This window comes from Physella acuta, unplaced genomic scaffold (assembly GCF_028476545.2).
Source record: "Physella acuta isolate Inbredline_101_S28 unplaced genomic scaffold, ASM2847654v3 ptg001078l, whole genome shotgun sequence".
Classification (NCBI taxonomy): domain Eukaryota; kingdom Metazoa; phylum Mollusca; class Gastropoda; family Physidae; genus Physella; species Physella acuta.
Genome location: NW_026732595.1, coordinates 165,508 through 175,824, shown reverse-complemented (window position 1 = coordinate 175,824; position 10,317 = coordinate 165,508). Strand labels below are relative to the sequence as shown.

General features: G+C 36.9%; 2 protein-coding genes across 3 annotated transcripts; one reads left to right on the top strand and one right to left on the bottom strand.

The window, feature by feature from the left end:
* Positions 1-1,966: 1,966 nt before the first annotated feature.
* LOC131955555 (uncharacterized) lies at positions 1,967-5,618 on the bottom strand. The gene is made up of 3 exons (XM_059319715.1): positions 5,052-5,618; positions 3,092-3,306; positions 1,967-2,671 (listed from the first exon to the last, which is right to left on the bottom strand). The coding sequence occupies exons 1-3, from the start codon at positions 5,416-5,418 to the stop codon at positions 2,330-2,332; spliced, it is 924 nt and encodes a 307-aa protein (XP_059175698.1). The 5' UTR covers positions 5,419-5,618; the 3' UTR covers positions 1,967-2,329.
* An 875-nt stretch (positions 5,619-6,493) lies between these two features.
* Positions 6,494-10,208, top strand: LOC131955551 (AP-4 complex subunit beta-1-like). 2 transcript variants are annotated; one of them, XM_059319710.1, is made up of 3 exons: positions 6,494-6,613; positions 7,582-8,697; positions 9,612-10,208. In XM_059319710.1, exons 1-3 carry the CDS (start codon positions 6,518-6,520, stop codon positions 10,023-10,025), a joined length of 1,626 nt encoding a protein of 541 aa, XP_059175693.1. In that variant the 5' UTR covers positions 6,494-6,517; the 3' UTR covers positions 10,026-10,208. The 2 variants fall into 2 exon arrangements, with proteins under 2 accessions (XP_059175693.1, XP_059175694.1); XM_059319711.1 differs by lacking the exon at positions 6,494-6,613 and adding an exon at positions 7,078-7,365.
* Positions 10,209-10,317: the final 109 nt, after the last annotated feature.

Sequence of the window (10,317 nt, the reverse complement as noted above, 5' to 3'; positions counted from 1 at the left end):
ACAGATGACCAGGAATGCTGTAGAGACCATTAAGTGGTCCTGTGTCTGTCAGCGTTTCATTATTCATAGCCTGACACTACCGGCAACACATACGTCTCCCTCCCTGATAGGTCACTTTAGTTCACGTGACAGGGGCGCTGGCAGCAAGCATTTGGTGAAATTAATAATACAATGTCCTGTTTGGATTAGGTGGAGCACCCCCACCCCACTCCCCTCTGCCCCCCCCCCCCCCCAACACGCATTCATTATTATTAAGTACAAATAGTGTATATGTGTATATGTATATATAAAAGGTCTAATTACAAGTAGAGTTTCTTCAGGCAGCTTTTTGCCCTACCCCACCCCCTAATGAAAAAAAATATATGCAAAATAGTACATCAATCAATGGCTTTCCCCCCCCCCCCCCCCCGAAGTATATGTATAAAAGAAACACTGATTACAAGTAGAAAATGTGTTAAAGAAACACTGATTACAAATATAATGTTAAAAACCTCCTTCTTTACCAGACTACTTTCTTTACCCTTCCTCAATGCTCATAATACCCCCCCCCCCCACACACACACTGCTGGTTTGTGTAACGCCACGTCAGAACAATTAAGTTGATTCATCATAATCAGCGAATCGCAGACCTGTCAACACTTTCTATATTAAAATGTTGATGTTAACAAAATAGAAGTTAAATATTAAAAAAAAAATATCTTGCCTAGACTAGATTAAAAAAAATGCGATGCTTTAAAATAAAAATCTGCTTCAACCAGAGTTTCTTTCAGGCATCTCTTCTGGGGAGCGGAGCCTCCCCCCCCCCCCACCCCCGGAGAAAAAAGTCTGCCAGAAACACTGGCTGACCCCTCCACAAACTACGACTTATTTATCGAAATAAAAGAAACCATAGTTTATTAAATAACATTGTACAATTACAATAGATACTTATGACCTTGCCCCCACCCCCTAATTACTATGGTAGGCGGGCCGGGGTAGTGGCGGCACTTATTATTTCTTCATATCGGATTAGGATTACTAAATCTAGTCCGCCTCAGGTGCAGCCATCCTGCTTTTAAAAAACGCAGTCACGTGGGTTACACAGACGGCATGAAAATCTTCGTGCCCGTTAAATATTGAGCACGTAACATCAGCACAGCTCTATGCGGGGTTCTGTATCACACATATGCTCCGAGGGTACTCTTGAGACTTCCGGTTGGGGGGGGGGGGATATTTTTCTTCCGGGGTTCGGAGTGAACTTGCCCTCCCCTCATGTCTAAACAGAACCAGTGTTTCTGTGCAAATGTTAACACCTGCTTATTTAAAAATTAAACATGCCCTATTAAAAAGTTCTACACGATGTGGCTAGACAAAGAAGCCTCAGTGGAATGTGAGACGCATGGTTCACTATGTGCGACAGGCAAATGTTCAAAATCACTCATCCGTGAGAAGCTACAACCCCACAGCACTCGTGATTTTTTAAATTTTATTTACAAAGCCTTTCTTGTTCTCCACGCCAGTATGACCTGCCGGCTGACCTTTTTTCTGCCTATTTGGCTCTACTTCATTGACCTGAAGATTGACGCAGTAGCTAAGTCTAGCTGCCTTGTCACGAGTGTCCCACACCTTGTGGTTGAATGGAGGCTTGGCGGGAAATATTTTTCTGTGAAGATAGTTCCATTCATAGATAAGCAGTCCAGAGTACTTTCTATCAGTATTGACTTCAGCTGTTTTTGTATACTTGATTACAGTACAAGTGTAATGTTCATGTACAGAGTAGACATAACAGCCATTAGGTCTCTTTAGCAATCAGAATCATGAAGTTTTATTAAATAGAAATTAAACACACTGTTATTTAGGCAAATTTTAGGGTAGTTGTTACAATAGTGTAAGACCAAAATCAGGTACCCATCATTGGAGTTGTGTGGACTGAATTCTCAAGACAACACTACTGTAACTTATATTAATCAAAACAAAAAAATTTGAATCTTGTATAAGTATTTAATCTCAGCTTTGTAATACTGAATTTTAAATGGCAGCAGTAAAATTTCAATCGTACCTCACTCAATCACATCTCAATCAAGTCACTAATGAACTACATGTACACATACAAATCAACCTTGTACCCTTCTGAAACATCCATACATTAAGAGAGCCTACTAGCCAATTAAAATACCACTGAAAGCTTAAGTTTACATCAAATATAAAATCTTGTAGCTTCACACAGCAATTTAAAATCATGAAATCAGATTTAAATACTGTGTGATACACACAATGTATGTTAGAATCACACAAGTGACCTAAATACTGTGCTTATCGTTATAGAGAGAATATTTACAAATGTACAGAATTAACAGTCAGGCAGGAGGGAGCACTGTCCAACACGAGGCAGATAAACTTTGTTGATGGCGGTCAAGCTAGCTTTGCGGGACGCCTTGGGCCTATGAAGAACAGCCTCCCCAGAAACAGTTTCCTCGTTAGTGTGGCGCCACAGTTCTTTGAGTCCATGGTGGTGCCGTTGGTAGTAGGTGACCTTACAGGTCATGGTGACTGAGACATGCTTGGTGACCCCTGACCTACAGGAAGACATGGACGTTTCAGCTTGGGCTCCATGGAACCGCTCCACCACAGCTTCTCCAACCACAGTGTCAGCACTGTCCTGCACCAGGAACTTCTGACCAACATCCACAGCCTGAATACAATACACAGATTAAACTATTATTAACTTTAAATTTTAAAAAAAGCATTTAGTTAGAAATTAATGGAATAGTTTTTTTTACACTTTAGCCAATCACTACCATAACACTGAACCCAACAGATATCCCTAAACTTATCTCATACCCTGACACTATCAGTACAAAATTAAGTTTCCTTTCGGCTAGACTGAGGCAAATGGAGAAGAGTAACTCTTATGATTGTGAGCACTAAGTCCAGACATCTTGACCCTGCTTTAGTCAGGTACCCATCAGAGCTGGGTGAACTCAAAGAGTCATACTACAGACAAAAGCCCATAACCTGAACTTGAGAATCTTGGGTTAGCAACAGCAAACAAGAAGAAAAAAAAATGTGACATTGTATTGTTCTGCCACCATTCATACAAACAACAACTTACCTGAATACTGAAAGCAAACCCCTCAGGGTTACTGTCAGACCAAAAGTAGTTCTCATTGTAGTTCAGCTTGTCGCCAGAGAAGGTCAGTCGAGCCCCGTACCCCGTGCCGATTGATTCCAGGCACCTGGCCTCATTGTTCCAGAAGAACTTTTCAGAGTTGACCCGTCGTACCTTGTACCTGAAGCCAGGACATATTCTCTTGTCCACAAAGAAACCTGTAAATAGAAGAAGCCCACTCTTATTTCTCATCTATGACGTTCTACCTAACAGTGTCTATACTGGTGGTTTCAAGTGTCATATTCAGACACAAGACCAAACATTACAATTGGTAAAATAAATTTCGGACAAAACAACACAACAAAGGATAAATAAACGAAACAATAAGGTTAAAAAATAATTAAATAAGGTAAACTGACGCAACAATATATACAACGAATGAACATTAGTTCAGTTGATGAAAGCAGTGATAAGGAGAAAGAAATGGATGATAAAGACATGAATGATGCTAAGTCTTACTGTCATTTACTGACAAGGTCAGCAGACAATGTTACTCTTAATGCCCGTCACTGAGGGGCATTTCTCAATGATGGACCTCTAGGTCCGTGGTCAACCATCTGGAACAAAAGATTGGCAATAGCAACATGGCAAAGACAAGATTACGACAAGCCTCAAAGTCTTCAAATTGTATTTAAAAATAACTTTCTGAGTAATGAAAAATAAATGTTTGCTATGAATTGAACACAGATCATGATCAATTTTTGTTTTTGTCGAAATTGAGGCTCATCAAAACATCTTTAAAAATTTCCAGAAGAAGTATACATACATTCCAGAATAAATGATATTTGAGGAGATAATGAAGATATGTGTTAACATAAGAATAAAATACCTCCACAACCATTGCATTAATAACATACTATAGACAGTGTCATAAGCCTCAGAATTCAGCTTAATCCCCCCCCCCCCCCCCCTCATCCACCATACAAAGTGCCAACCCAATAGTCCAACCTCAAATTGTTTAGCACAATAGTTTGTGGTACAATTTACTAATCATTCAATGCCATGAAGGTGAACAATGGTCTGGTTTGTACATCCAACCAATTATTTTAAATTTGAAAAAAAAGGCTTCATTCTCATAAGCTCACATTGTACAAGATATTCACATAGTTTTCCTTAATAAACTGTTAGAAGATGCTTTGTTTAATAAAAAGGGTAGGTCTATTATTATTATCCATTATTTGTGTACAAGAAATTGTTATTATATAATAGTAGGCATGCATATGAATACTTCTAGTTAATAACTGCTCTATAAGCTTAAGGCCTAAAACAAATAGGACTAGATTCTATACCTACCATTACCGAAGACAATTATTAGGAAAAGTAAAGTTTTAGCGAATATAACCTACATCTTAAAATTAGCCAAAGCACTGTTATAATGTTAACTTGCCATTTCAGATTTATGTCAGTATTCAAATGTATTTGTATACATTATACAAGCTGGGAATCAAGAAGCTGTTGCTATTGTTTAGTAATTACTAATTGCCTTTTGGCACTGGGGGAGGGGTGGGGGAGTCGTGACTTATTTCCCTTTTACCAGTGTGGGTATCCAGTTTGATATAGGCTATTCAAATTGTATTAAGTATTAATGCATATCACTAGGCTCACTATTACTACATGACTACCACAGGCCAACTTAGTTTGCCCATTCCTTTATTATATTAAAAATACAGGACCCGTAATAGTTGTTAAGCAGCTTATCAGGGCAAAGTATCACAGATCTATCTATAACTTTTGGTAAAGCAACAGCTCTAGCCTCCCTTGATTAGCCTGGTGTTGAGTACAGATAAGTGCCTTTTGTTTTTAAAGCGTAGACCTACGGAAAGTAGGCCCTTAAAAATATAGATCTAGTTAAGGATAGACAATACTCAATACGAACACTACTATGTACAAACTAGACTCTTACCAATCACGGGCATCTCGTGTTGTTTGATGTTTTTAACAACATACAGGGTTGGCACATGACCGTTGTCGGCTGCGTTGCAAACGACGTCAACACACTCCTCATTCTTCTCGTCATCGCTGTCTCCTGTTGATGTAGTTCGTTTCTTCTCAAATATGGTATTGATGGAAGGACGTTGGCTGTGGTTGTTACTACCTGAACCATGAGCATACGATGACAAGGGTATGGGTACAGTCGATAACTTTAACAGTGCAGCCAAATCCCCGGGACGAAGAGTGGCGTATGGCGAGATACGACGTTCTAGAATGTCCTCCTGTTTCAAGTCATCGTAGTTGTTTGATGAGATGAAATCTTGAATGAATAATTCCATTAAATTAAATCGTCGACTTCTGTTTTTTAAGGTTTATAAAACTGAAATATTTTGAAAGTTTTGATGGACTAAGTAGGTATAAAGTATAAGCTGAGGTGCAGGAAGGTAATTTTTTTTTTTAAAATGGTACCAAGTTCGTGGAAATTTGTGGGAATGATTTCCGTAAACCAAATTTTGCTTCAACTGAATCTTGTTTGAGGCCCGCTGCAATTTATTTGAGAGAAGTAACCAATGAAAGCTAACCTCGCTAACAATGAAGTTTATGTAGAATCTGATTGGCTAAACATTTCGGAAAATTTTTCCACGCGCTGTGTTCATGACGTGGCCTATTTCCCTTCCAGGTTCCCATTGAACTATGAGGGGTGGGAAGAGGGGGCGGGGGAATAATCATGTTCAGAATCTAAGAAAAACCTGATACATTTTTAGAAAAATCAATATTTGCATAACAACGGCTAACCATTGCATTCAAATTTAGCATGATGGCTTCCTTTTTATTTTAGCATGACTATGGTTGTAGACTATAGATTATAGATATAGTTAGACTGACGTAGGGTAGGTCGTATGGTTACCCCAATGCCGTCCAAATGCAGGTTTTTTTTTAGACTACGGATTTTTTAAAAAATATTAAATTGTGGATATGCTCCGCGAAGAAATGCTTTTCATTAACTATTAATACTATTATTTATACATAGAAATTCAATGCAAACATTTCTTTAGTATTTCTGTAGTCGACCTAAATTCTATTTGAAATTTAAAAAAAGACGCACCGTTGGTTTTTGTAGCGCTTTGATAGGCAAAAATAGAGGAGAAATCAGAGTTTCTTCCAGGCATCTCTTCGCGCCCCCCCCCCCCCCACCCCGAAGAAAGTCTACCGCCCCCCGCCCCCCCCCCCCCCCTCACGGAGAAAAAAGTCTGGAAGAAACACTGGGAGAAATGTGATGTGAAAGAATGACATTTAAATCCATTAAGTTAAAAAAAAACAACCTATCGTTTCAATAACATATTACACTTCATTTAAGCTAGGCTTAGGTCTCGGGAATAAGGTTTTTTTTTAAAATTTAAATATATTTTATCATATCACGTGATTTTATTGTTCAAAATGGCGGACAGTCAAGATTTGACTTCTTTGCTAAATAAATTAAACGCCCCAGAGAACCAAAAAAACTTACAAGTAATACGAGTGTGCATTTATGAGGTAACTAAATAACTAGTAAATAGAGCTGATTAATTGTTTATGAATCTAGAGGGAGGAATTTGTTAAATTTTATTAATTAAAAATTTGGCCAAAACATCTCACAATTGTGACAATACAATCACATTCTCACCAACACGGTGACAGACAGACAGTCATCAGTGTAGGGCACTGTAGGGAGTCGCACAGTCACAGCAGTGACAGGATCATGGTTGGATGCATGAGGCATGAATGAGAGAGATTATTCACCCAAACTTAGTTATAAAATTATAGGCCCCTAAATATTTATTACTATTAATTTTAATTATTAATTAATATTAATTATGATTAAAAGAGATCTATAATTAAGTGTATAACATACTAAGTATATTATTAGTCTATATTAGTAGGGCCTATTTATATTAGGAGGGCCCATGTGTATTGTTTTAGTAATCAAGTAGGAACTGAGTAGGCATGCTTAATAATTGATAAACTTATTTTTATTTATATGTAGAACTATAGATTTGAGAGCCCTGACATTGAAGATTTTTTTAAAACATGAGCAGTCATATGAGCAATATTTTGCTTTGAAACACAAGTAATGATATGGGAGGAATCCTATAAAGGCAAAGAGTTAAAGACCCATGAAGAGAAAAGCAGTGATGAAAATTAAGTGAAAGTAACAAAAAATTGTACAGTAGAATTTTAATTTACAAAATTATGAGTTAATAGACATGCAAGCATTGTTGCTGAAAGAATTAAATTTGTTTTTCAAGGTATTAATATAGATTGTTTTAACATATATGCTTTTCTCAGTAGAATAACACCTGTATTTAAGAGTCCAACCCATTCAATGGTATTAATAAAATTTTCATAAGTCATTAGTTAGTCTCATTGAAGTGACTGATGGTAAGTTAATTGAACTTAAATTACCACTGATCTTCATAAAATAAATTCTTTCTTTTATTTATGTTTTTTGAAACTGCTTTCAGATTCTTTCACTTCAGACTAGTGGCTTTGATGTAACATCAGCTCTTCCAACTATTGTTAAACTTTTGGCTCTAAGTGATGTTTTCATCAAACGTGTAGCTGGAGAGATCATTACAATACTTGCTCAGAATAACCCAGAGATGGTCTTGTTGGCCACAAACACTTTGGTGCAAGACTGCAAAGATGTGAACCCTGTCGTACGGAGTCTTGGTTTGAGATTACTTGGGTCTTTACAATCCAACTTGGTTGTAGAGATGCTGAATGCAGCTGTCATTCAAGGTCTTGATGACAACAGTCAGCATGTGCGAAGATGCGCAGCCCTAGCTTCTGCACATTTACACAGAGTTTCTCCTACTATGGTAACAGAAGGTGGTATTTGGGACTCTTTATATGGGCATTTAAATGACTCAGATTCATCTACAGTTGCTAGTTGTCTGTGTGCCCTAGAAGAGATATTCACAGGTGAAAAGGGTATTGTAATTTCAAATAAACTTGGTCTATATCTGATCAATAGTTTTTTCTCCCATACACCCACAGTTCAAAGATTTATTTTACAGTTTCTTTTAAAACATTCACCAAGAACAAAATCTCTAGTGTTTGACCAGTTAAACTTGCTTGATGATTGCCTATCAAAGAGCCATTCACTGACAAACGCTTTGTGTACAATGGAATTATTTAGTCATGTGACTTCTGATTTACCCAAAGTTTTGACTAAGGTTTATATCACAAGCTGGGAGTGTATAAAAATGCATCTGGCCCGTGAACGTGACGAGGAAATGGTTGCGGCTGTCATTGATTATTTAAGTAGGACTAACTTTCCCAGTAGTGTTCTGGAGCAGGATTACAGCAAGTTTTGTTGCCGCGAGGATGATGCTCAGTTTCTGATGAAACAGAAGATAAAAATCTTGTGCAAATTAATCACAGTGGATAATGCTGATAGCATCCTTAATGAGTTTGTGTTGATTGCTAGGCGGCTTGACCTTGAAACAGTTAAAGAAATGGTATGGAGTGTTGCTGCAGCAAGTTCCTTGAAACCAGAAATCAACTCACTCTGTGTTGATTTTGTGAAGAAACTTTTTCAAATTGGAGTTGTTGGCATAACAGAGTGTGTTTTAGAGGTGAGTGATATTTAATTCAAAGACTTTTAAAAAATGTAGTTTTTTTTTTTAAAGATATAAATGTATTGTACTAGCTTAACAAATATACATTATTTGCTTAAAATGTTTTACTTGAGGATATGAAGTGAAATTACATTTAGAATACATGGAGATTCATGGTTTTCTTTGACTAAAACTATTTTCTGTAAGACAGGGCTATTATTCTTTTTTGTTTAAATTGTGTGATAATTATAAAATTAAATTTGTAAAAAATATATTTATACAACCAGTATGTTTTAATTTGCGGTGACAGTGTAGCCTAGCGGTAGAGAGCTAGGCTGCTAACCTGAAAGTCTGGAGTTCAAATCCGGGTTCAAGTCAGTAGAACGTCCCTGATGGGTACCTAGCTCACGTTAGGCGACTGGGCATGGTGCTGACCACATTATCCCTTCAAATGCCGAGGCCCCAGAAACAGATGAACTCTACTTCATCTGCCCCATGTGTCTAGGGCATGAACGGGAAAAGTTGATAAAGATGTTTCAATTTAGATGTATTATGTGTTTTTTTGGTGTCTTTAAAATTATGACTGACATATGAATTTGAAGGCTTTTGTTTCAATTACCTGTACTGAAAGAAAATGTCAACTCATCCTACTCAGTAGTCTTAAGTTAACATTATTTTAAAGCCATTTTCCTAAGATATGTTTCAAGGATAAATTATGCCAATGCCAAAAATAACCTTGCTTTGAAACATATTTTTAATTTTGAAATGTATGCATAAGTTTCTTAGAGCCCCTGAGGAGCTAAGTGCTACAGCTACACCTTTCCAACAGACTCAGTTTTGGGCAACTCTCTTTAAAATGTATGCATTTGTTTTATTTTACAGCATTGTCAAATTAATTAAATGGTAAGTTTTTTTTTAATTAAATATTTCAGGTTTTGTCATCTGTGACATTTTCTGATGAGAGTCACTGGCCACAACTTGCTGAAGTAATTCAAAACAACTTCTCTGAGATTGAGTCAACCAATGGACAGTTATCTCTCTTGCAACTCATCAAATCCTATGGTGAATACATGGACAACGCCCCAAAGATATTGGAACACATCTTAGACCAGCTGAATGAAGAGAAATCTGAATCACCCAAACCAAACAAAGTGCTGAAAATCTGTTTATTAGAGGCCATGGTGAAGGTTTGTTTGTATAATCCAGCAAAAATTCAGCCATTGTTGGGGAATTTAATGGAAGAGTGTATAAGTGATGAGAGCAGGAATGTGAGAGATCAGGCAATGTTTTTGTATGGGTATTTGCTTAGTAAAGCTAGAGTCAAAAACAGTACCTTAATCTGCTAGCTTATTTTAATACTGTTATGTTTTTAAATTGTTGTGTATAAAGTGTAAGGGTTAGTTTTTGGTAAAATTTTAAAAACTTAAAGCACTACTGTAGTTGACATATTTTGGTGTTTTGTAAATTTGATATGCTCATATGCTTAAAGAATAACTAAATAGCTTGGGATACTTTCTGTGTTGAAATCTAGTCTTGTACATACAATTTGATTGGTGATGTAATTGATATCTATTGGCTGTGAATTTTTATGCTGTTTATTAATCAAACATGAGCAATTAAAAAAATGTACAAGAATGT

Bases quoted from the DNA above. Each gene is read 5' to 3' on its own strand.
- LOC131955551 (XM_059319710.1), top strand. From the start codon at position 6,518: ATGGCGGACAGTCAAGATTTGACTTCTTTGCTAAATAAATTAAACGCC. The intron at 6,614-7,581 runs GTAACTAAATAA...AACTGCTTTCAG, and splicing joins TACGAGTGTGCATTTATGAG to ATTCTTTCACTTCAGACTAG. The intron at 8,698-9,611 runs GTGAGTGATATT...TAAATATTTCAG, and splicing joins TAACAGAGTGTGTTTTAGAG to GTTTTGTCATCTGTGACATT.
- LOC131955555 (XM_059319715.1), bottom strand. From the start codon at position 5,418: ATGGAATTATTCATTCAAGATTTCATCTCATCAAACAACTACGATGAC. The intron at 3,307-5,051 runs GTAAGAGTCTAG...TTCTATTTACAG, and splicing joins ACACGAGATGCCCGTGATTG to GTTTCTTTGTGGACAAGAGA. The intron at 2,672-3,091 runs GTAAGTTGTTGT...TATTGTATTCAG, and splicing joins GGTTTGCTTTCAGTATTCAG to GCTGTGGATGTTGGTCAGAA.